Consider the following 26,676-nt stretch of genomic DNA (forward strand, 5'->3'; position numbering starts at 1 on the left):
TGCGCAGAACCAAGGCAACCATTTTCTTTATTGTAACAAGAGGGCTGGAACCCAGTGAAACCACCCAATGAGGGGCCTGTAGCGCTTTGACGGAGGCCAGGCCAGAAGGATGGTGGGGGCTGAGGAGCTGAAGGCGAGCTGCGACGGCCTTAGTCTTTGGCCAGGGCTCTCGGGAAGCTTTGCTTTCCTCGGTGTCCTTCCGAGGGCTTTGCTTTGGCCCTCCAGTGAGGGGCCGGTGTGTGCCCGGTGACCCCGCCATGGCCCAGGCGCTGTGGGGTTGCCAGGCCGCAGGGCTGGGGCCTGCTCGGGACCCTGGCCGCAGCCCTCGGGGGCCCCTCCGCCATCCCCGCGGCGGCTGGGGAGGAGGCGGGTCAGCGGGTCAAGATGCCGAAGCGCCTTCCTGGCCGGGCCTGCCGGGGGCGGGGCCTGCGCGCCGGGCCCGCCCCTGGAGGCGGGGCGCTGCGGCCCGGGGCCTTTTTCTGGGCCCGGCGGTGCCTGCAGCCGGCTAGGGCGCTGCTCCTCCTGCTCCTGCTGCTCCTCCTCCTCCTCCTCCTCCTCCCCCCGCCGCCGCCGCCGCCGCCGCCCCAGGATCCGCCGAGCCGCCGCCGCCGCCGCCTGCCCAGGATGGTGATCCGCGTCTACATCGCGTCCTCCTCCGGCTCCACCGCGGTAAGCGGGGCGCCGCCCCCCTGCCCAGGCGCTCGCCTGGGCACCACGGCATCCGGGGACAGAAAGCCGGCGCCACAAAAGTTAACTGCCGCTTAGCACATGGGCACGGCCGGGCCGGCCTGCGGGCCATCCCCGAGGGGGAAACTGAGGCACGCCGGGCTGCCCGGAGGGCCAGATTGGGGCGGCTCCGCGGCAGCGCCGCCCGCCTCCTTGGCCGCCCCGAGGCCCGCTGCCCAGTCCCTCTCCCGCCCAGCCCGGGGACCAGCCCAAGAAAGGACTCAGTGGCGCAGGCTTGACTGGGAAGGAGCGGGAGGGGGCGGGGGCGGCGAGAGAGCGGCGCCATTCGTCAACCTGGGCGGGAGGCCGAGGGGGCGGCGGGCGCAGTGGAAGGGGCTCCTCCATCTTCCCCACCAGGAGGGAGAGCAGATGGCTGGGGGTGGGGGCTGGGAGAGCAGCAGCCCAAGGGCCGGGGTGGCCCCAGAGGGGACTCCCAGGCAGGAGACTTCTGTGCCGCCCTTGGGCTCTCCTGAGTGGGCTGGGGGGCTGCAGGGGACGGCGCCTCTGCAAGGGCCGGTCCTCACGGCATCCTCAGTGACCGGTTGTGTTTTGCCTGTAGCTCCCCAGCGCCTACCCAGCAATGGTATACAGGAGGTGCTTAAACAAGTACAACTAAATGAGAAAACATTTCCCAGCCCTGTTTTTTGCCTTAGATAGAGAGTGCAGAGGTTCAGTGGTCCAGCCCTCTGACGAGGCCCCAAGAGGTGAGGTGACTGGTCCAAAGTGATGGGCAGAAAAGTGCCCTCCAGATCTCATCCTCTGCTTCCTGCTCCGCACAGCTGCCAGGGCAAGATCCAAAGAAAGGTCCAGGCCACGGCAGCTTTCAGAGCATTTCCTTTTCCTGAACACGTTTCGGGAACCACAGGACTGGGGATGGGGCGAAAAATCTGCCAAAAGTGGAACAGCTAGGGGATGGTTGAGTGAATGGACTTGACCAGGCTCAACTCAAAAACACTTGAGTTCAAACGTGACCCCAGACACTGATCAGCTGGGTTATTTCCCCCGTGTGCCTCACTTGCCTTCTCTTTAAAATGAACCAGAGAATGGCAAATCACTGAAGCATCTCTGCCCAGAAAAACCCTAAGTGCAGTCAAGTCGGTAACAACTGAATCTGATAAGAAATAGTATGAATTCTAAAGCCGATTTAGCTCCTTGCTGTCAATTCTTTGTTAGACTGAGCCAAGCTAGGGAACAGTCACGGTGAGACTGACAGTTCACTTAACTTTGTGCTTTGCTGAGCCTCTTTTCCACTCCCCACCCCATCACATAGATAGAAAAGTAGTCTCAGCTTCCAGGGGCCTGGTCCTCCTTTGAGAAGGAAAGACTGTTCCCCCAATTCCATTACATCTAAAATTTTAAAACATTCTTTCCAAATTCACAAAACTCACAGATGCTAGTACAGGTCTGCCTCTACTTACCTTGTTGCATCATACTAAAAAAAAACCCTCCTTACTCTCTTAATTATTAACTCTTGAGACCATACAAATAGCTCTCTTCATATTTTTTTCCTTTGGCATCAGGTGTTTATATTCTCTGAACTCCCAATAGTTATCCTCCCCACTCAATAATCCATACCATCTGCATTGTTATTACCCATGGACCCCAAACCAATTATTGAGGTTTTCAGGAATTCTGTATAAAGTTAATGGTTTCAGAGACCCAGGTGATTTATAACATATCTTCAACTGCTAAAGAAATGAAAGTTTTTATAATGAGATCCTTGTGGTTTGCTTTTTTTTAAGGTTTTTTTTGCAAGGCAATGGGGTTAAGTGACTTGCCCACAGTCACACAACTAAGTGTCTGAGGCCAGATTTGAACTCAGGTACTCCTCACTCCAGGGTCGATGCTCTATTCACTGTACCACCTAGCCACCCCACTTTTTGTTAACGTTATATTGTAATGAATGTAAATACTGTCCAGGTGAGCCTTGCTTTAAAAGAACCTGCTCTATGAGACTCAGAACTCACTATCAATTATTTCATTTTAATACAAATCAATAAACATTAGGCTGTTACTATCAGCCCTACCCCCTTGTTGCTGAATGAAGGCTGTGGGGCAGCCACAAAAAGAGGCAGAAGACCATTCTTGCCCTCTAGGAGCTTAAATAATCTAATGAGGAAAGACAACATGCAAACAAATATATATGAAGCAAGCATACAGAACTAATAGACAAAAATGAACAGAGGGAAAGCATTGGAATTAAGAGAAGTTAGAGAAGACCTCCTGTAGAAGATGAGATTTCAAAGTTGGGATTGAAAGGAAGTCAGATCAGTAGTCAAAGCTAGAACTTTCCAGGAATGGGAACAGTCAGAGAAAAAAAATACTCAGGGACCTGAAGGATGTCTTCAAGGTGGAACAGCCAGGGGACACCAGTGTCACTGAATCTCAAGGTACAAGCAGAGAGTCAGGTGTAAGAAGACAGGCAGGATGGGCTAGGTTATAAAGGGCTTTGAATGTCAAACAGAATTTTACATTTGTTCTTGGAGGCAATGGAGAGCCATTGGTTAGGGATGGGGTGGGGTGACTTGATCAGATTACAAAAGGATTTATCCCAGGAGGCCTTAAATACACAGCCCTCCTGTTATATTTAAAGTAGGATTTGATTTATAAGAACTTCTCTTGGACTCAGCTTTGCCAAGTGAGACATGGTGTAGTGGCCAAAGCTGGCACTATTTGAAGCTTGTTTTGTAATTAATATTGCTTTTGTGCTTTGAGATTACCTCATCATAAGTCTGTGGGCTAGTTAATGGTGGGATACTTGATCCATTTCACAGATGAGGAAACTAGACAATCAGTTACCTGTTCAGGGCCTCACAGAAGCTTGAAAATATCAGATTGGTTTAGAGGCTTCTAAATCTAGATCTGAAGGTACCCTCAAAAGCCAACCAGTCTAACATTCTCATTTTATGGCTGAAGAAGCAAATGTAGGTCCAGTGTGGTGAAGTGAGATGCCCAAGGTCCCACAACTTGTCAAGGCACAGCTGGGATTTGAACCCAGGTCCTCTGACTGGTTCTCTTTCTTTACCACCTTGCCTCTGTTCTCTAGTCTGTTTCCATGACAAGTATAACAACTGGCAAGATAAATCTTATTAATTTCAATTTTCTTCCCTGGCCATCCTATCCCGTACCCCCATCATTTGACAAATTTATGGGACAGTGGGTTTAAGTGACTTACCCAAGGTCACACAACTAGTAAGTATCAAGTGGCTGGATTTGAACTCAGGTCCTCCTGACTCCAAGGCTCTATCCTCTGTACCACCTAGCTGCTCCCCCCCCCACAATTATTAAACTTTTTTTAAAAAAGTAAGTAAAGCTCTCAAATTTAACTTTGATACACACACTCTCTTTAAAGAGGCAGTGCTGGGATACCTAGGTGGTGCAGTGGATAGAGAGAGCATCAGCCCTGGAGTCAGGAGTACCTGGGTTCAAATGCGGCTTCAGACACTTACTAATTACCTTAGCTGTGTGTCCTTGGGCAAGTCACTTAACCCCATTTGCCTTGAAAAAAAGTAAAAAAAATATTATAAATAAAAAAATGAATAAGTAAATACACGAACAAATAAATAAATAAAGAGGCAGTGTAATGTTATGACCAGGCTGCAAACTCAGCTCTGTGACTTGGACAAACATTGGAACTTTAGTGTCCTCATATCAAAAATGGGAATGGTAACATCAGCCTTACTGAACTTCTTATATCCTTGTCTCCCATTGGCCTTCAATCACTTAACAAGGTTGAAGTCCCTTTTATCCCCAGGTAACAGTGTTAAGGGCTGGTAATAAGAGGATAAGGAATGAATCAATCCCTACCTACCAGGAGCTGTGAAAGGACATGGAAAAGGTGTACAGTCCAAATACAAGGTTAAGAAAAAGAAATACATGCAAAGTGGTTAACAACAAATTACTTCTCCAGTTTAAGAGAGAAGTTAGGGGATCATGAGAGACTTCATATAGAAGGTGGTACCTGCAGCTCATCTTAAAAGAAGACAGGCATTCTTTGAGGTAAGAGAGGAGGACATTCCAGGCCTGGGGGATAGCTAGTGTGAAGGCATAGAGATGGGAGATGAGTAGGTTGTGTAAAGAACAGAGCAGACCACTTTGGCAAGATCACAGAGTATTGGGAAGGAGAGTGATGTTCAAAGAGGATTGAAAGATACTTTGAGACCAGGATGTATAAGATTTTCAAAGATTTTTTTAAAATTTAATTTAATTTTTTTTTGGTTTTGCAAGGCAATAGAGTTAAGTGACTTACCCAAGGTCACCCAGCTAGATTAAGTGTCAGAGACTGGATTTGAATTCAGGTCCTTCTGACTCCAGGCTTAGTGCTCTATCCACTGTGCCAATTAGCTGCCCCAAGATTTTTTTTTAAATTAAAAGTTTGTATTTTTTTCTAGAGGCAATAGGGAGACAGTGGAATTGGTTGAAGAGAAGAGTCATATGGTTAAACCTATTATTAATCCTTAGGAAAAGTTCATTTGGCCAATATGTAGAATGTAGTATGTAGAGTGATCCATAGCAGTTAGAGAGTAGAGACAACAATTAAGAGGCTGCTCCAGTAATCTAAATAAAGTTGTGGCTGCCTCCCCAGAGATGTGAGGTTGGATGTGGGGAGTATTGTGAAAGTTGAAATGACAAGTCTCAGCAGCTCATTGATTATCTGAAGTCAGGGAGTGGGAGGAGTCAAGGATGGTAAGGTAACAATATTGGTAACAACATCCTTCTATAATAAAGATAATAGGAACTGGAGACATTGGAAGGATGGTAGTGCCTTTGACAGAAATTGGGAAGTTTGGAAGAGGGATTTTGGGAGAGAGAGAGAGAGAGAGAGAGAGAGAGAGAGAGAGAGAGAGAGAGAGAGATTGAGATTGGGAGAGAGATGTGTGCAATGACTTCAGTTGTCTGGATGTCTAGATAAGAGAGTCAGCTGCAGAGACCGCCCGTGGCTGCTTTTGCACTAGTAACATGCTCTGGCACTATTATTTAACCCCTGGCCATGAGAATGAGGAAGCTAATATTGTTCATGTTTTCCTTGGGGAAGAAACCAAGAGGCAGCTCATGAAGAAAAGCAAAACGTTGAAACAGGGATATGTGAGATTGAGGCAGTCAAGTCAACAAGTGTTTTATGAAGTGATTCCTATGTGGAATACTGTGTGGGGTTTTCTGAGGATACAAAGAAAGGTCAAAGAAAGAGCAGACTCTGCCCTCAAGAAGCTTACATTCCCTTTGGGGTAGGGGAAAAGAAGTGATTTACCCAGAATTCCTCAGCTAGTATATGGCAGACTCTAGACTCCAAAGCAGGTCCTCTGCCTCAAGCCTAGAGTGCTTTTTCATCTACCCAGTATACTGGCAATAACTCCAACATGACTGTTATAAAAGTCTGGCCAACCCCAAACAGACTCAGGAGTCAAGACGTCTCCTCTTTTTAATGCTTGAGTCTGTTTTAGGCTGTCAGAGTTAGAGGGGAAAGATTCATTGCTTCTTCCACTCCAGGGAAGCTGAAAACAAAATATCCATTATGAGAAAAAGAGTAGCTCCTCTTTCGGCATGGTGTAGTCTGTTTGTTGTCATCAAGTTGGGGAATAGAAAGACCAGGACCTCTGAGCATGGGAACAGGATGAGATCCTTTTCGCCTATTTGCAACTTTATTTCTTTGAAGTATATGAAAACTGTTCACATGCAAATAAAAAATACATTTCCAAGCCAAATACTGTATAGTCTTTGCATTACCCAGAAGGTGTTGATTATTATTATTATCGTATTTGTGAAATTGAGTGACACTTATTTCTCCTTTGCTGGCATGGCCTGTCGAGAGTTAACTCACCTAATTCATTTTACTTATCTATTACTACTAGTACACAGAGAACAACCCAACAGTAATTCAGAATGGGTCCTGCTGATGATATAGCTTTTGTTCGCATTCAAAAAAAGGACTTTTATTTTGAATGGAATAATTTCCCAAGGATACCATTGCTAATGGGCATCTATATATAATAATTTCATGGCCTTTAAAGTTTCTTAATGGCATATAATGTCTTGCACCTAAGGAAAGCACCATAAACAGTCATTAATGTTGATGTGGTGGAATATAAGGTGAAATAAAGTTTTATAATACATTGAGCATTTCTGTGCTTATTCTCTCAAGTCAGTTTTGAACTGTCTTCATGGTGGTGATTTTCTTGGGTCAGCTCTGATCTCCTGGGTTGTCAAAGTTTGTGTGGTTGGTTGGGAAAGTCCAATATTGCTGGTCAGATATCTCAGGAAATACACTCCCTGCTGCTGCCAGTAGGGTGGAATGCCTGAGGCCTGTCCAGGGCTTGAGCCAGCACCCCAGTTGGGTACGTGCCAACTGATGGCAGAAAGGTGAAGTTTTGTTTGTTGTGACTCATTTGCGGAAGAAGAGGGAAAATCCTCTCCTGCTAGTCTGAGATGTAGACTCCTTTCCACTTGAGACTGGGAGAATAGCTTAATACTGAATCCAGAGTTTGCGAGTTACAGAATTCCGATGAATCTCAAATACAGAGTTTTGGGAGAAGGTGTTCTCTGATGATTTCAGCAGGTGCCAATGCAGAGAACCAACGCACTTGGCAGGAGAGAGACCCAAAGTCCTAATAGTTTAATCTGTTACTAACTCAAAGGGCAACAAATATGAGTTTTTCTATGACTATTAAAAAGATATTTTATATAAGGTATTAAATGCATTTAGTATGAAGTGAAATTGTAACTTTGGGTAGGATGCTGAACCCAGAGAATAAAGGATCTCTTGGTTGTGTGATTTGGGTCAGTTGTTAACCTTTCTGTGCCTTGGTTTCTTGATCTGCAAAAGTGAGTTTGATATCTGCCATCTATCAGCTTTATTTGGCCAAAATGAATGTTAGAATATGTGTAAAATACTAAGTTTCATGGGAAGAGACATGCTTTAAGAAGTTATTTCATCTTAGGGAAGAAGAGAAACTAAGGGACTGAAAAGTATAACACTGAGTCTCAGAGAGTGTGAAGGTTTTTCAGGGATCTCTGATGTGATTGGTGTGGGCATTCCCTTCACCTGTTCTGATTATACTCCATGCATGCTTCAGTCCTCTGGTAATGAGACTCTCAGAGTTTCCTTAATTAGGCAGGTCATAGGATCCTAATATGTAGAATTGGAAGGGACCTGGGAGAATATTTGGCCCAAGCCTCTCATTATAGATGAGCAAATTGAGGGATATGAGACTTGTTCAGATGATCGTGCCTTAGTTATGTGCTGTCTTTGTGATCTTGGGAAAGTTACAGCCTCTCTCCACCTCAGTTTTCTTCTCTGTAAAATGTCCAATATTAGCCTAATATTAAGTGCCAGAGTTAGGATCTGAAGAGCCCAGGTGCACTGACTTCAAATTGAGCCCTTCTTTCTTTTCCACTAGGCTGGCTTTGGGTGCCAGAGTGTGGCCAAGTCCTTCTACCTTACTGGTATCTGCCCTGTGAGTGACCTACCCTCTGAGAGCACAGGGCTGCTTGCTTTGTGGAACTTTGTAGGAAGAGGCCTCTTGGTCAGTGGGAAAACTTATTTGCTTTATGCATGGAGGGAAAGAAATCTCAGAATTTGCAATGGAATCCCTGAAACGTTGTTCCTGAGCAGCAGAAGGAATGATGTGGAAGGTTGGCCAGAGGACAAGAGAAGGCCCTTGGGAATTGTAGAATGGCTGGAGAGGGAGCCTGACGCAACCAAAATATGATTCTATTTGTCCCAGATGTTGTGGAGAGGGAAGATTGGAACGGGACTTAGCAATGTTCAAATCTCAGGCAATTACAACTGGAAGTAATTATCAATTGGATGAAGACAGCTGACTTTCCTGGGTTAGTCACTTAGAAGGGGACAGTGAAGTGGAATGTCTAGTGGTCATCCACTTGTCTCCACTTAGGAGTTGTGGATGATGTGATGCTTTGCTTTATGGGCGAGGGGGTTGGACTAGGATCATAGAATCTTGGAAGGCCAGTAGGAGTCACAGGGGTCAACTGGTCCAGTACCATCATTTTACTGATGAGAAAACTGAGGCCCAAAGAGATGAGGAGACTTGCCCATATGACCCTGCCTCAGCTCCTTGCTAGCTTTGGAATGCCTCAGTTTCCTTATCTATAAAATGGGGATAGTCATAGCACCTTCCTCATAGGACTTGATCAAATGAAATAACATCTTTAAAATGCTTTGCAAATCTCTAAGCTCTTGTATCAATGTTAGTATTGATGGTTGTTTAGTACCAAGTCTCCTTCCAGCTACGATATGTTACCTTCCCTAGGACTTGATTCAGCATTTACCAAAGCCCAAGTTTGTGTAAGAGGCTAGATGCTTGTAGTACAAGGGCAAAGTAGATTAATTCCTGCCCCTGCAGACTTTATCTACTACTGGGAATGGGGAAATAGGTATAACAAGTATAATACAAGATCACCTGAGAAGGGAGAGAAGACTGGCCACCAGAAGGGTCAAAGAGGACTTTCCGGAAGAAGTGGGCAGCTGGGTGGGAAGTGGGTCTTGCTCTGGGCCTGAAGTCAGGAAGACCTGAATTCAGATGTGACCCCATGCACTGACTACCTTTGTGATCCTGGGTAAATCACTTGACCTCTTCTCTGCCTCCATTTCCTCATTTGTAAAGTGGGGATCATAATAGATCTGTCTCCTTGTCTTCCCCATCTCCTTGCCTTTTAGTGACCCTTGAGTTGATTTTTGTTTTTTAGTTTTTGCAAGGCAATGGGGTTAAGTGACTTGCCCAAGGCTACACAGCTAGGTCATTATTAAGTGTCTAAGGCCAGATTTGAACTCAGGTACTCCTGACTCCAGGGCCAGTGCTCTATCCACTGCACCACCTAGCTGTACCCCCCCCCCCAGTTGATTCTTATAAGGCATTTATGTCCTCATTTTTTATTCATTCTTGGGGGTATACAATTTGCTGTTCTCAGAAGGTCTTGTTATAAGAGCTTCCCCTCCTTGGCTCTTATTTAAAGGGACAGTCTCTCTTCCTCACTCCTCACAGCCAACTCCCCCCTTTTGTCTGAAAACATAGGTCTATGTTTGTGTTCCATATAAAGCTCTCCATTTAATGTTGAATAATTGTGACACCAATTACCTGTTAATTAATTCCACAAAGCAGAAGACAAAAATGGCAAATGGGATGTCATGGGCAATTTCTGTTTCTTTTTAAAAATTCTTTCTGTTTTAAAAATAGTTTGAAAGGGTGGTCTGGCCAAAATTTGCCTTGAGTCACAACATAGAGATTGGCAGGAATTTCTGAGGTTAGCTCCCCAGTGGCCTAGAATCCAAGAGGAAATTGCAATTATCTGATGACTTTGGGCCATGTAATCAGGAGAACAATGGATTCTAGAAAAAAGGTAGCCTTGGGTGAAGGGCTGGCATAAGCTCTACACCAGTACAGCTTGAGGGGACTCAGGGATTTTTGAGGTCTAATCTAGTTTACCTCTGTCTTTTGTCATTTCACTTAAGAAGAAACTGAGGCCTAGGGAGGGGAAGACCTTTGCCTAAGGTCATTCACGTAGTGAGTGCAAGAGCTGTCATTTAATTGAGAAGCAGTTGATGGAAAATAAATGGGAAAGTTGGGAGGAAGAATTATTTGGAGGAGAAAGACAAACTTGGTTTTTATTTTTTATTTTTTTTTAATTTTTTTAGGTTTTTGCAAGGCAATGGGGTTGAGTGGCTTGCCCAAGGGCACACAGCTAGGTAATTATTAAGTGTTTGAGGCTGGATTTGAACTCAGGTCCTCCTGACTCCAGGGCCCATACTCTATCAACTGCGGCACTTAACCACCCCCCCAAACTTGGTTTTTGACACGTTACATTGGAGGTGCCTGAAAGACGTCTGGGCTAATGAAGTTGGAGAGAAAAACTTGGCCTAGAAGTCCAGGAAAGGAGTTTTGAGATGTGTGACCTTGAGAAAGTCACTTAACCCAGCCTCAGATTTTTTTTTTTTTTTAGGTTTTTGCTACGCAAAGGGGGTTAAGTGTCTTGCCCAAGTCACACAGCTAGGTAATTATTAAGGGTCTGAGGCCACATTTGAACTCAGGTACTCCTGACTCCAGGGCTGGTGCTCTATCCAAGTGCCACCTAGCTGCCCCTCAGTCTCAGATTTACTCTTCAAATGCCCAGTTATTTGAACCCAAACCTAGCATTCTGTACTTGAATTGGCAAAGACTGTCAAAGGCTGCTGGGAGTCCCACTTCTGGAGGGCTCAGCAGTGAGAAGGCTCTTAGTGGAAACTCCTTGAATTGTGTACAAAGGCCACTGGTTTGGAAAATTCAGAACCCCTCAGGAAACCAAGGATAGTTATCAAAATCATAAGAGATAAACCAGTTTTTAGTCCCCCAGGCTAAGAACCTAAGTTGTAGAGAATCTGTTTGCTGCTAGGTAGTTAAGACAGAGTCTAATTGGACTGGCAAGTCCCAGGAACTTGGTCCTGGCTGGAACCAGCAATCTGGGACAATGACAGAGGATCCTACAGAGAAGGTATGTGTAGAATATATGCATTGTCTCTGCTACATATATTTGACAAAACTTAAACCAAGACCTGTTGGATGGGATATAAGTGTTCTCTTCCCACCCTCTCCCCTCAGACTTCTTGCTAGAATATAAATCATTTTAACCACATGAAAGCATAATTATTCTTGGCTTCTTTTTAACTTAGTTTTAATCAATTGAAAGTTAAAGAAAACCCCTGGAATGTTAATCCAAGTTTTTTTTCTTTTTTTTCAAGAAAGATTTTATTTATTTTGAGTTTTACAATTTTCCCCCTAATCTTGCTTCCCTCCCCCCACCCCCCACAGAAGGCAGTCTCTTATTCTTTACATTGTTTGCATGGTATACATTGATCTAAGTTGAATGTGATGAGAGAGAAATCATATCCTTACCGAAGAAAAAAAAAGTATAAGAGATAGCAAAATTACATAAAAAGATAACAGTTTTTTTCTAAGTTAAAAGTAATAGTCCTTGGTCTTTGTTTAAATTCCACAATTCTCTGTCTAGATACAGATGCTATTCTCCATTGCAGATATCCCAAAATTTTGCCTGATTGTTGCCCTGATGGAATGAGCAAGTCTATCAAGGTTGGTCATCGCCCCCATGTTGCTGTTAGGGTGTACAGTGTTCTTCTGGTTCTACTCATTTCGCTCAGCATCAGTTCATGCAAATCCCTCCAGGTTTCCCTGAAATCCTGTCCCTCCTGGTTTCTAATAGAACAGTAGTGTCCCATGACATACATATACCACAGTTTGCTAAGCCATTCCCCAACTGAAGGACATTTACTTGATTTCCAATTCTTTGCCACCACAAACAGGGCTGCTATGAATATTTTTGTACAAGTGATGTTTTTACCCTTTTTCATCATCTCTTCAGGGTATAGACCCAGTAGTGGTATTGCTGGATCAAAGGGGATGCACATTTTGTTGCCCTTTGGGCATAGTTCCAGACTGCTCTCTGGAAAGGTTGTTAATCCAAGTTTTTAAAATAATGGGAATGGGATTGGGGAATGAAAAAGGGAGGAAAAGTGGTAAAGACTTCCCTCAAGGCTTACAAAAAAAAAATTCACCCTCACAAATATTTATTCAATACCTGTGTAAGGCAATAGATAAGAATTCTTTGAGTGATGGTGGTACAAGGAATGGGAGTCTCAATGAGATTCTAGACACTAGGTGGTGAGAAATTACACCCTTTGGATGTCCCACACCTAAAGTCTTGCTTGCAACCCCCTACTTCTAGACTGGTTACAGGCTGCACAGCTCATCCTGGAGAAAGTTGCAGGATTGAGAAGACATAGACCCTGCCTTCAGGCAAATTTAGCTTCTCTTAGAGGGAGAAGACACTTCTAGTTAGCTATAATGGATGATCATTTGCATTCTGGTGGGATTACATGAGGATGGCCTGGGGAGAGGTCATGATTGAGAAAGGGAAATCTGGAATTTTGTGAACTCAATGTCAGAGGAGGAGAAGAGTAATTACTAAAGATTTGAGTTCAGTGGAAAAAACCATGGACTCCAGCTAACTGCCATCCTGATTGGGTTGAATAGTTTTCCAGAAGGTATAGAAAATAGAATTGGTCTTGATGTAAAAAGGGTTTTGTAGGGGCAAGAGGGAACAGGACCTCACTTTTCTGGGAAGGACCTTGGAGGAGACCTTTGAAAGCCTATCTATCTGTGTCTCTGTGGTTGGTTATTCTCAGTGGTCCCTTGGAACTCTAAAATCCCATGATCCCTTCTGGGTCAGATGTGATAATCTAGTACAGTCCTGCTGGATAAGTGGAAGGATAAGTCACTCTTTGGTTGAAAGTGCAGGCCTGTTGGAAGCTGTGTTCTCTTTCAGGTCGCTAGATTGCCAGAACCATTAAGTCTGTCCCGTCTAGTTCTTTGTCTCTGAGCAACAATTAGTGTAGCAAAGGAGTGCTAATCTTGGAGTCTAAAAAGAGCCAGGTTCATATTCTTATTTTTGTGTGATCCTGGGCAAGTCATTGTACCACATGGAAACTCAGTTTCCTCCTCCGCAAAATGGAAACAGCATTAGTTGTACTTATGACATCTCAGGTTTGTTTTGAGGAAAGCACTTTGGAAATCTTGAAAGAAAAGTTAGACAAATATGCATTATTGTGATCTTTCGCATAGGATTGCTGTTGTACTATCCTGGAAAAAATGGTAATTTAGTCCTTGTTAATGGAATCCCCAGAGGAGGAAATGCCCAACCTCCCTTGGCAGTATGGGCCAGCATTACTTTGTGCTCCATGCTGGCCTGCACTCTGGGACTAATTTTGTGACATCTGGCTGATCAGCCCTGGATATTTTTACCTCCCTTTGTTTGGTGGGGAAAGAGATCAAATACTTGGAACTCTGAAAGCCAAGGAAGTGCTGTATTGTGCAATACTGAGAGATAGAATCAGAATTCAAGAGCTGGAAGGGATCTCTCTGATGGACGCCAAGCAAACAAGGAAATTGAGGCCTAGAGAGGTGATATCCAAGGCTCCTTAGAGATTGGGAAACAGCCCCACATCTTTGATCTGCCCAGTTCTCACCAAGAATTACTGAACACCCAGGAGACAGCATGGTATGGCAGAAGGTACACTGACTTTGGAGTCAAAAGACCTGGGTTTGAATTGGTTCCAGCATGGCTACTTCCTGCTAGCATGACCTTGGGCAAATCATTTTACCTCTGAACCTCAGTTTACTTCTGGACCCAAAGAGGAGATTAGATTGAGTGGTCTCTAGGGTCCTTCCCTTCCAACTCTGAGTCTGAAATTCTTTGATCTTCCTTGTAAGTGGCCATCACTGTCCTAGGCCCTGGAGAGAACATGCAGAAGTGTGGTGTGGTGTGGTGAGCTGAGCTCCTTCCTGGGGGAACTGAGCTCCCTTCCCAGGGGAGCTTCAGAACATAGTCCATTAAGGAAGCAAAAAAATAAGCACTGACCTTGAACAGCAGTCTAGACATATTTGCATGCCAATTCTGTCTCCAACATCTATTTCCTGTGGGGTTGGGAAAGCATTCAGTATATCTGTACCTCTGTTTCCCCATCTGCAAAATGGAGACAATCCTACTTAAAGCATTTGCCTCAAAAAGAAATTTTGTGAAGAAAGTGTTCCACATCCTTTCTAGTAATCTAGGAGCATGAATTGTTATTGGCCACATCTATGGAAAAGCTATAAAATGATATCACAACCTAGGGGCTAGTCCTGGGTCTCTTCATGTTAATTTCCATGTATTGGTTAGGACTTTTTAGTTACTGATTACAAATTCATTTCAAAATCAATATTTCTTTTTTTTTGCAAGGCAATGGGGTTACTTGGCTTGCCCAAGGCCACACAGCTAGGTAATTATTAAGTGTCTGAGGCTGGATTTGAACTCAGATCCTCCTGACTCTAGGGCCAGTGCTCTATCCACTGAGCCACCTAGCTGCCTGTAAAATCAATATTTAAGTTTTTTTAACCCCAGTAATTTCCTAAAACTTCAGGATTGGATATTTGTGATTTCAGGTCATTAAACGGTACTTCATCTTGGCAAGGAAGTGAGTCTGGATTTGGAAAAACTTTACCAGCAAAAGTCAAGCTCTGTATGGACTTACCAAGGCTTCACTCACAGGGTTCCTGGGGGACTGGTTCTCTCTCCTTGCAGGGCCAGCCTAGCAAATTCTTTGAGATTCATCATTAGAAGGGTAACTCACAATGGCATCATAATCTCTATCTTTGTTTCTTCTTTGAGGTTCATCACTTGAAGGGTAACCCACAATGGTATCATAATTTCCTTCCTTCCTTCCTTCCTTCCTTCCTTCCTTCCTTCCTTCCTTCCTTCCTTCCTTCCTTCCTTCCTTTCCTTCCTTTCCTTCCTTTCCTTCTTTCCCTTTATTTCATTTTTATCTTTTTTTGATGTAAATTCATAATGATTATCTGTGGAGGGCTTGTGTTGTAGGTCTGTAGAAGGAGTGCCCGCAAGGGCAAAATCCTTAATGTTGTGATTAATCACAACATTGAGATGAGAAAGATGGACATTGTAAGATCACAGAGTCATAAATTTTGAATCAAGGCTCCATAGAAAGAAACTTCAAAATTGTCAAAGCCTATCTCCTTGTCTTAGACATCATGGAGTCTTTGCATCATCGATTTAGAACTGTAAGAGACCTCAGGTCAGCTTGCATATTCCTCTCATTTTACAGTTGAGGAAACTGAGGCCCAGAGAGGTTAAGTGGCTTGTGTGAAGTCACACAGAAAGTAAGTGGGAGAAGTATGATTTGAATTCAAGTATCTGGAACCTAAATCCAGCAGTCTTTGTACTGAACTAGAAATCAAGGGCCAGAATGGGAAGGGAGTGTTACTTGAGGTTACAGATAGTTGAATGGTGGGGTCAGGAGTTGAATCTAGACCCTCCGACTCCCAAATCAAATGTTCTTTTGACTCTATCTCAGAAAGTCTGACTTAGTAGAATCAGAGGATTTAGTACTAAAAGGAACTGAAGAGATCATTTTGAGATGAGGAAACAGAGCTAGCCAAGTAAATTGCCTAACTGGACTTAGACCCTTGACTTTTCTGGCCCCAAATCTAGTATCCTTTCCACTCCAATAGATGTGATTTCCTTAATCTGGATCTCCCTCCAGTGATGGTCAATGCCTGTAACTCTCTGTCTGGGTTGTATCCTTGGTTTTGCTCTCTTTTCTCTACTCCAGAAGTTTAATGATCATTGGCACGTACATGACTCCCAGTCTAGAAACAGGCCTGGTCTCTCTCCTGAATACTGATCTTCCATTACAAACTGCATTGCTGCCATTTATCCTGCATGTCTGGTAGGCTTCTCAGTAGCCTATCTCCTTCCCCCCAGATCCAGAGTTCTAAATTTTTCTTTTCCCCTCTCACCATTCCTTCAGCCACCTGGGTTCCTAACATCACTTCACACAGCCAATCAGTTGTTAAATCCTGTCATTTTTGACCTTTCCATCCCTACACATTAAGGCCTGGCCAGTTATAGTAGCCTGCTGCTTGGTCTCCCTGCCTCAGGCCTCTCCAATCTCCAACCCATACTCCACACAGCTGCCAAAATGATTTAACCAAAGCACAGTGGCTCCCCTGATCCTTAGGATCAGATGGCAGGTACCTGGCCCCAGCCTCCCTCTCCCATATGCTATGCTGGCCAAATCGACCTTTTTTGTTGTTCCTTCATCTGTGGTTGGTGGTCCTCCATTGTTGGGTCTGGAATTCATTCCCTTCTCCCTGCCAGTGATTGGAATCTCTCATTTCCTCCATGGCCCTGCTTCAGTATTTCCTTCTCCATGACCTCTTTCCCGATTCCTGGGACACTTCTGCTCCCTCTTGCTCCCTCGCTTTTGGGAAGTCTCTTAGCATGCATTATTTTGTATTTATTCTAGATTTATTTTACATGTAACCATATATGTACATACTACTTCCCCTTATTAGCTATAAATTCCTTGATCAGGAACAAGGACTATTTTTTTCCTATGTCTTTTGTGTGTGTGTGTGTGTGTGTGTGTGTGTGTGTGTGTGTGTTTTGGTGGGGCCATGAGGTTAAGTGACTTTCCCAAGGTCACATAGCTAGTATCAAGTATCTGAGGCTAGATTTGAACTCAGGTCCTTCTGACTCCAGGGCTGGTGCTCTATTGACAGTGCCACCTAGCCGCCCCTTACCCCTGTCTTTGTAACCCCTCAGTTCTACTAAGGTGCCTGGCACATTGCACATAATTAGTAAATTCCTGTTAATTGATCATTCCTGCATTCCTATCTTGTACCTCTTTTGTCCTGATCCTTCCAAAAGGTCACCATAGATAGTCCATTCACTATAATTGTCCATCATCACTTTCTTCTCACATCCCAAGGATGCTAGTGGAGCCTTCCAGCTGCCCTGCCCACAGGTCCTCTCCCTTGCCATTTGTCCAGCCAGTCCTCTCTTCTTGGCAATCAATCATACTGCATGACTCTTTTTTCACACCAGCCCTTCCCAAGTTCCTGCTCTGTTACATATGGCAGCTGCCATATCCACATCTGTCCCCTTACCCCAAACATGGGGTATTGATTGAACATTTTTTTTCAAGACTTGTGTTGCAGTATCTCAACCACCCAGCAATACTGGGTGAATATCAAGTATCATTATTAAAATGAAGGACCTTTGTTTCCAGAAGAAGCTTGGGTTTGAGATTTGTACCATATTGAAAAAAAACTGGGTAGCCTCCAGAGTCAAACCTATTTTCTTTTCCCTCACATAGTTATGAAGCCTGCTGTTTTAGAATTCATAAAGGCAGGACAGCTTAATACTGCCTAACTGTAATTCATTTCTAATCCTTCTTTGCCCTCAGTATATTAATCTGGAATAGAGTTTCTTGCTGGGGAGTAAAGGGCTCTACGGTAATCAGTTTACCACCCAGCCTTCTTTTCTTCCTCTCTAAACTGAGGATAATCACTTTATCCCTACCGCCCAAGAATGTTGGAGATTAAAGAAATGAGTGATTAGAAGCAAGTATTTTGAGTTCCTAAAAGAAAGGTATTTTTGAAAATGAGGAATCTAATCATATAAGTGGTACCCAGGGCCCCGCACTGCTGGAGAGTAGCATTGGGGGTTTATCTGGACCAAGTTCAACCTTGGAATAACACTGTGACTTGGGCCCCCATTCAGGGTTTCCCCTGGAACCTTTGGAATTTGGTTTCCACAACAAAAGGAAAAGAGCCTCTGGCTTAGGCTGACAAAGCACAGAATATAGAATTTTATTGTGCCTGATGGAAAACATCCCTCACTCATACCCAAGTCTAGAAATAGACCAAGTCCTCTTCTCCTTCCAGAGAGTCTTCACTTTCCTCTAGGACTTAGAACATCCTCCAGACTTCTAGTATTGCTCTGGGTGGGACCCCTGTGGATGGGACTTCTCAGAACCCCTTCCTCCAAAAGATTGTAGGTTGATTGCTTGAGAACTGCGAGGATCTCATACTATCTAGTCCAAGGCTCTCATTTTATGCATGAGGAAACTGAGGCCCGGGAAAATGCATTGATTTGTCAAGCTTCCATTGCTGGTAAGCCTTTCCATTCATCTAGAATGGAAAGTGAAGAAGATTCTAAGCTTAGGGTACTTGTCTGGGTAGGGAGAAAAGCACTGGGGCTTTCTGGACAGTCTAGCCTCCCAGGACCTTTCCAGTGCTTCAGACTTTGAGAACTTCCCAGAAGGACAGCCAGGTGGCACAGTGGATAGTGCACTGACCTTAGAGTCAAGAGGACAGGAGTTGGAATCCAGCCTCAGACACTTACCACTTACTAGCTGTGTAACCTTGGACAAGTCACATAACCCTGATTGCTTCACATCCAGAGCCATCTCCAGTCTTCCTGCTTCATATTTGGCCACCAGACCTGGATAGCTGTGGAGGAGAAAGTAAGACCGGTGACTTAGCACAGTTTGCCCTCACTCAAATCCAATTCATGTGTTGGTCATGGCTTTATCTCCCCTGTTGTTGTGGTCTTCTTTGAGAATGAAGGACAAACATCACTTCCCCCAGAATTTGAGGCAAAGCAGGGAAGGACTCTGTGGTTGTTGAGTCATTCCCACTCGGGGCCCTCTGCAGTCTATATAACTCACAGTACCAGGGAAGAGCAAGGCACAAGTGTGCTTTATTATTACTTGAACCTTGTCTAGTCATTCTCCTGTTGATTGATCTCATTCCTGTGGCTTCAGACTTGGCCCAGGAACTCACTGTGGGCCCCTCATCACCATCCCTGGAAATTCCAAGTTCTCAATAGGATCTCCTCTCCTGCCAGTCGTTTCAGTTCCTCTGTGGTTCCCCTTTAAAGGTGAAGCATTTATTAAACTGCCTACTAAGTGCAAGCTACTGTCTAAATACTTTACAAACATTGTCTCATTTGGTCCAAGTCCAAAGATATCATACCCTAGATATGTAAAGTCTGGCATTTCTTATTGGTGAAGTAAAGAAAATTTTTCAACCTTGACTTCAGTTCTATCTGTAACTCACATTGAAAAAAACTTGCAAATTCATAGAATTTGCTCGACAAATATTGGCTCATTTGAGTCTCAGAACATCCCTGGAAGGCAAGAATTATGATTCCCATTTTACAGTTGTGAAAACTGAGGTAAACCAGAGGTTAAGTGACTTGTTCAACTAGTTAATGTTTGAGGTCAGATTTGAATTCAGATCTTCCTGACTCCAGGCCCAAAACTATCCAGTAAGCCACCTAGCTAATAAAGAAGACCTTAGAGATGATCTAATTGAGCAGCTATATTTTACAGATGAGGAAACTGAGGCCCAGGGAAGCCACATGATTTGCTCAAGGCTGTGTAGGTAGTGAGTGACAGAGTCATGCATGATTTGAACACAGATTTTCTATTTCCAAGTCTCTTGCACCTTCTACTAGTCCACCAGGCTGTCTTTATTTGTTTAAACTGCTGGCTGAAAGTAGGGCAGCTCAACCATCTTTCTTTAAAACCTTTTTAGGTGTGGATCTAATCTTGACAGTACAAAGTACAGTTTTCCTCAAACCCTTAGCTCCTTGTTTTGTTTGGAAGGGCTACCAGTGGCACAGTAGGGAGGCCCACCCATTATTCCTTTTCTATTCAAAAGGAGCTATTATCCTAAGGGGAAATGGTGAGTGGGCTGCCTGTTCCTTAGTTTTTGTACTGTTGGAAGTCTCATAGTAATTTCCAGTTGGCTGAATGTGGCATTTAAGAATACAGTTCATGCCCCAAAGCATTTCAGTTTTAAATATGAAGTTTTGGAAAGGAAAAGGGAATTGGAAGAAAGCTCCCCTGGACCCCTAGCTACTACATGTAAACTGCCTCTGCCATTTTCTTTTCCCAAATTCAGAGTTCACATGGAGAGGCTTCTTTGGGGAGGTCTGATTAATCTCTTCCTCAAAAGAAGGCAGTTTTGCATAGTGGAAAGAGCTCTTGATGGGAGATCTGGAGACATGGGTTTGAGGCCCGGCTTTGCTGCTACTGAGATACCACACCTTGGGCAACTCGTAGCTTCTTTTGGGGTCTCAGTCGCCCCCCCCCCATGGTAAATGAGGGATTGGGACATGGTGATCTGGAAACTCCAACACCTAAGATTGCCTGGTCTTTTGTACATCTTCAGCTAGAAAGTGTGATGAATGAAAAAACTATTATTAAGCTTTATGTGCTAAATGCTGGGGATACAAAAAGAAATCCCAAGGAATAGATTTCAATTGCAAATTACATGGAAAGGATCCACCTTGGTCCTTGAATTGTAGTGGCAAGGTAGATGGTAACAAATTTCTTAAAAGTCATTTTCATGAATAAAACCATATTGATTTCTTATTTTATTTTTTAAAAAGTATTTTATTTTTCCCCATTTACATATGGAAAAATTTTTGACATTCATTAAATAAATTCTTTTGAGTTACCAATTTTCTCTCTCTCACTCTCACCTAGTTTTTTCAATTACTGACTTTTTCCTTTCTCCCTCTTACCCTGCATACCCCCCCCAGAAAAAAAAAAACCCCTATAACAAATATTCCTAATCAAGTAAAGCAAATTCCCACATTGGCCATGTCCTATTTGTGTACCTCATTCTGTACCTCTCTGGCAGGAGGTAGGGCAGGATTTCTTCAGCATCAGTCCTTTGGAATCATGGCTAGTCAGTACATTGATCAGAATGTGTCAGCCTTTTGAAACTGTTCATTTTCACAATGTTGCTGTGCCATATATTGTTCTTCTGGTTCTGCTTATTTCAATCTTCCTCACTTCATACTAGTCATCCCAGTTTTCTCTGAAGTCATCTTCCACGCCGCTCCGCGTTAGCTGTTGATATTGACCAGTTTGTAGGTTCTAAGGACTTTGGTGGTAAGAACTTGATTTTCCAGGTCTTCAAGAGCTGTGGTGCCTCCATGATGGCTGCAGGAATGCTGCTTTCCCTGTCAATGGTAGCAACCCCCTCCAAGGATTCTTCCCCTACATGGTAGCTGTGGAGGTCAAGTTGAAAGCAGGACTGGTGGTCTGAGGGGCACTGCCGTTCTCAGGGTTGGGAGTTTGGGGCTGTTTTGAAACAACAAATATTGATTAAGCCCTTAGCAATATTGGGCACTGTGATTTGGGGTGGTGGTACAACAGTGACCAAACAGCGAGGACAAAACCAAATCAAACCAAATAAACCCCGCTCTCAAGGAGACTGCAGTCTAGCAGGGGAGACAAAAATGACGACATGCAAAGCAAGATCTATTGAGGATAAATTGGAATGAATAGAGGGGACTCACTGGCACTAGGGGGTGGGCCAGGAAAGGCTTCTCTTAGAAGGTGGGATTTGAGTTGGAACTTGAGGTGATTCACGAGAGGGTGATGAGGAGGGAGAAAATTCTAGGTAAGTGGTCTGGCAAATGAAAATGGCCAGAATCTGAAGATGGCTTAGGGCAGTGACAAGCAGCAAGAACACTGGGATCATGGGATTGCAGAGTGTGTGGTGGGGAGGATGGTGAAGGAAGGGACCAGATTGTGAAAGACTTTAAATAATGAACAGAAAATTTCATAAACTGATCCTGGAAGTAATAGGGAGCCACTAGACCGTATTGAATGGGGAATGAGGAGGGGTTGATATGGTCAGCCTTACTTTTTTGAATGATTGCTTTAATAGCTGAGTAGAGGGTAAACTGGAGCTCATGGAGACTTGCGTTAGGGAACCCAACCGGTAAAGACAGCTTGCACCAGGGGGTGTAGCTGTATCAGAAAAGAAAAGAAAATAAATGTTGGCAGCATAAGTAATATTCTAACTCAAAGAACTGAGACAGAGGGAGGAGCCCAGGATAATATCTTGGTCATGAGCCTGGGTAATTAGAAGACAGTAATGAGGAAGTTATGAAGAGGAGAGAGCTTGAGGAAAATGTCATGAGTTCTGTTTTGGACCCATTGAATGTAAGATGCCTATAGGATAGCTCATTTGAAATCTATAATAGTCAATGGCAATGTGAAACTGAAGGTTAGGCCTGGATAAATTATTATGAGAATTGTTTGCCTAGAGATGATGATTGAATCCCATTAAAGTGAGGAAGATGAGAGTTCAGAGTTTCCCTTGGGGGAAACCTACAGTTCTTGGGTATTATGTGGATAAAGATCTAGCAAATGAGACTTAGAAGGAACAGAGAAATAAGTAGGAAGAGAATTGGGAGAGTAGGCCATGCAAAGTTCCAGAGAAGGGAAACCTAGGAGAAGAGGGTGCATGACAGTGGTGAAGGCTGCAAAAGCTCTTCTAAGAAATGACCCATCTCGGGGCAGCTAGGTGGTGCAGTGGATAGAGTCCCGGCCCTGGAGTCAGGAGGACCTGAGTTCAAATCTGGCCTCAGACACTTCATAATTGCCTAGCTGTGTGACTTTGGGCAAGTTACTGATCCCCATTGCCTTAAATAAATTAAAAAAAAGATTAAAAAAAAAAGAAATGACCATCTCCACCAAGATTTGAGGAAGTGTTGATCTAGTAGTACAGGTGCTTTGAACCTCCTGTAGGGAATACATGTATGTATTTGGGGATGAGGGTAAGAACCAGCCTGTTATAGTGAAACACTTGGATTTGGGGGTCTGAGAACTTGGCTTCAAATTCTAGCCCTGCTATCTATGTGACCTTAGGCAAATCACTTTCCCTGGCTTGGGCCTCACTTTCCTTCTCTATAAAATGAGGGGGTTGAGCTGGATGGTATCTCCTGTCCCAGTTCTAAGTCTAACCTCCTAGGATCTCTTTATTTGGATTTCTTCATCTGTTGGCCAAAAGCACTTGGCACTTTCAGACAAATCCCAGCACGACCCACAGTCTCTTCCCCAAATCTTAGGTGGCAAACCCAAGTTGATGACATAAAGAATATCTGTTGGAGAGTCATAAATTGTGAACACAGGAGCACAAGACTTGGCAATGCTTTGTTTTCAGGCTGCATGAAAATGGAAAGAGTGTGTGTGTGTGTATGTGTGTGTGTGTGTGTGTGTGTGTGTGTGTTCTCTTTGGACACTTCTGCAACCTGAACTCCACTTGCTCTCCTCTCCAAGTCCAATACCCCTTTGTTGGTGGTCCAATAGTTCTTGGTCCAAACTCTCCAGCCTCCATCAATTTATACTTTCCTCTGAGCCTGGTCCTTCCTTCAGCTCCGTGCTGGAGCAGCACAGACAGAATCCCTGGAGAAGCCGTTACCCAAAAAGTGATGAAAAGGTCATTGTTGCTAGTCCTTGCCGAAGACAGCTACTTTAAGGCCTGCTCAACCTCAGACCACTCTGCAGCAGAGTTGGGATCAGATAATGGCCTGCTGCATGATAACGTAAAGCTCTCTGTTAACTGTCTCCCTCATAAAAACTCTGTAGTTACAGATAGTGAGCAAGTGCCAACTTGGGCCTACACTTTTCCTCCCAAAAGTCTTTTGGACCTGATAAAAAATGTGTCCTCCCATCCCCCTTTCTTCCCACTAAAAAGATAAATTAGTTGAAAGAGGATTTTGTAAAATTCTCCCTGGGAGAAAGCTCTCCTTTCTTTAGCCTTTCAGGATTTATAAGCACAGACTTTCCCACCATAGACTGGGATGGCAACTAGGACTTTTCTTCTGCTCCTTATTCAGAGGTTCAGAAGGGGAAAAAAATGACTTGCCAAGGTCACACACAGCAAATAAGTGGGAGGGGCCAAGATGGGAAGCCGGGTTGCCTGGCCTCCAGCCCATGGCTTCCCTCTGTATCTAGCTGCTATAGCTCAGAGGGTTCTCCCCGAGTGACATTCCTCTATGGATTAGGTTGTAAGTTTATAATGAAACATTGTTGGATTTGGGGTCTGAGAACTTGGGTTCAAATCCTAGCCCTGCTATCTGTGTGACCTTAGGCAAATCACTTTCAACATGCAGAGGAAAAAATGCTATGGTTTGGGCTCTGTTGGAGATCAGATAGAATTTGTTCTTTTCCCAGTGTCTGATCCCCTGGAAACGAAAAATGCCCCCTTGAATTTGGGCTCCATAATTTGGGATTTGGGATTTGGGACTTTTGAGAATTCCCTGTGAAATCTAAAGAGGTTTTTTTTTAATCCTTTCACTTTTGCTCCTGTGATGGTTCTTTTTTCTCAAATGGAATTTCAGTTCATAGGTTGGAGGAGCAGGGCCTAGATGAAAAACCCAAATTCCCTTAGTAAGTAAGCCCTTTATTATGTGGTATTTTGCTGAAATCCTATAGGATTTTATTCCTGAATTTGAACCCAAGTTCTCAGACCCCAAATCCTCCTTTCCTGGGAAAAACATCTAACTTCTTTCTCATATGATGTAGGAGTCTTCCAGATAAGATCCATGAAAAATCAAAGACTTATTTAGGAAAATGTAGCTTGAGAATTTTAGTAAGGGACTCTCATTTTAATGTTAACTGACATTTCCTAGGATCTCTCCCCAGATCCCAGAGAGCAGACAGTGTGTCCCTTGGCACAGCCCTTTTTTGCTCCTCAAGGAAAATATGCTGTTCCCCAGGACCTTTGCCTAATCCAGGGAATGCGGTTTCTTTCCATGGACTGCCTGTGGTTTGGAGATTAGAATCCAAACCATTTGATTTGGACAGGTTTCCAGGAAAGTAGGACTGGAATGGGAGGCCTAGTTATCATACCTTGATTTCTGAGTCACGCCAGAAGAGACTAGACTAGACAGCTAGAGGAAATGATGAGGCCCAAAGAATTTAATTGATCACTTTGACTGAAAATAGGTCAAGAGAACAGCCTTATTTATGGGTGGCCCTTTCTAGTGGAGGACATCACAGGCCCCTCCTAAGTAGCTGTGTTGAGAGGAGAACATAAGCTAACTTTAACTTGTCAATGGGCCAAATGAGCCATTCCTGTATCTTGTTTTACACATTGAGTTTGGGTTAATGGTCAGGAAGCTTTGAAGCATTCAGTCTGGATAAGTTCCTCTCCTTTCATCTCCATGGAGAAATCAAAGACACTTTGAAGTAGGTAAAAAATGGTGTCTTGTCAGTCTGCAGACTGGAACAGAATTGTTAGCAGGCCTAATTGTGGACTAATGAAATAATTGCCTTTTACAAATTACCTTTTTTGAAATCATAACTTCTGTCGGTAATACTTAATTTGCTCACAGCAAAACCTTTTGTTATTAAGCATCCAGATGTTATGGAGCTGGGCATAGAGTAGCCATTCAAAGTATGCTTTGATTTCCAGCAGTATGATGGGATATTTTCAGGAACTGAAAATGACTGATCAATAATCTTTGGTTCTAAAACCCCAAGCCACCACTCAGTCAGGATTTGTTTTCAGAAATAGTAAAATGGTAAGTGGATGAACTTTACTATTTTCCCCTATTAATTCTGCTTTAGGGGAAACTAGGTGGAGCAGTGGATAGAGTGCTGGTCCTGGAGGCAATGAAGATTCATAGATTCATCTTTCTGATTCAACTCTGGCCTCAGACCCTGGACAAGTCATGTAACCTTGTTTGCCTCTGTTTCCTCATTTGTAAAACAAGCTGGAGAAGGAAATGGCAAAACACTCCAGTATCTCCAGTACCCCCAAATGGGGTCATGAAGAATCAGACACAGCAATTCTGCTCTAGGTGAGGGTGGGCAAAGATAAAACTTGGATGATAGGCTTTCTGTGTTGTAGAAAAGGACTTAGAACTGTATGTTGATAAGGGCCTGGGATTGGGCACATTCAGCAGCTTTACAATGAAGTTAGGTTCTACTTACTCTTTTTCTTCTGTGACCTCTGTGGTAGACCTCTCCATCTGTGCTTCCCAGTAGCACCCTAATTTTTTTGTTCGTTCTCTCTCTCTCTCTCTCTCTCTCTCTCTCTCTCTCTCTCTCTCCTCTACTCCCCTTTCCCCTGCCTCTCTCCTCCCTTCTTTCTCGTCTTTCTCCCTGTGTTTGTATTTCTACCATCTCTATCTCTGTCTCTTCTGTTTGTGTCTCGGTTTCTCTCTTCACTGTCAGATGGCCTCTCCCATCTCTCTCTCTCTCTCTTCTCTCTCTCTCTCTCTCTCTCTCTCTCTCTCTCTCTCTCTCTCTCTCTCCCTCTCCCTCCCTCCCTCCCTCCCTCTTCCCCTCTCCCCCTCCTCCTCTACCTCCCTCTCTTCTCTTTTCTCTCGCTCTCCTTCCCCCTTCTCTCCTCCTATTTCTCCTCCTTCCTGTCTCTCATTTCTTACATCATTCTCTCTCCCAACTTTTTCCCTCTGTCTCTCTACCTGTTTTCTCTCTATGTCTCCCTTCTATCCTCTCTCCCTCTCTTTCCCCTCCTGTTTCTGTCTCCTCTCCCATCTCTCTCTCCCTCCTTCCTGTCTCCTCTTCCTGCTCTCTCCTCCCCTCCTTTCTCTCTCTGCTCTCCCATTTTCTCTCCTTCCCAATCTTTCTTTCTCTCCCATATTTCTCTCTCCCCCTCTGTCTCTCTTTTTTCTCTCCCTCTCTTTTCTCTCTGTTTCTCCCTTCCCTCCTCTCTTCTTCTCTTCCCCCCGTCTCTGTCTCTCTTCTCTCCCATATCTTCCCTCCTC

The 26,676-nt window shown here is 44.0% G+C and overlaps 1 protein-coding gene across 1 annotated transcript in view; it reads left to right on the plus strand.

Annotated features, from left to right (window-relative positions):
- The first annotated feature begins 566 nt into the window (after positions 1-566).
- Positions 567-26,676, plus strand: part of SH3BGRL (SH3 domain binding glutamate rich protein like) — an 87,657-nt gene continuing 61,547 nt past the window's right edge. Inside the window, exon 1 of the mRNA XM_074206883.1 lies at positions 567-669. Coding sequence (XP_074062984.1) covers positions 625-669 — 45 coding nt within the window. The 5' untranslated portion in view covers positions 567-624. The remainder of the gene's footprint in view (positions 670-26,676) is intronic.

Source organism: Macrotis lagotis, chromosome X (genome assembly GCF_037893015.1).
Source record: "Macrotis lagotis isolate mMagLag1 chromosome X, bilby.v1.9.chrom.fasta, whole genome shotgun sequence".
NCBI classification, from domain to species: domain Eukaryota; kingdom Metazoa; phylum Chordata; class Mammalia; order Peramelemorphia; family Peramelidae; genus Macrotis; species Macrotis lagotis.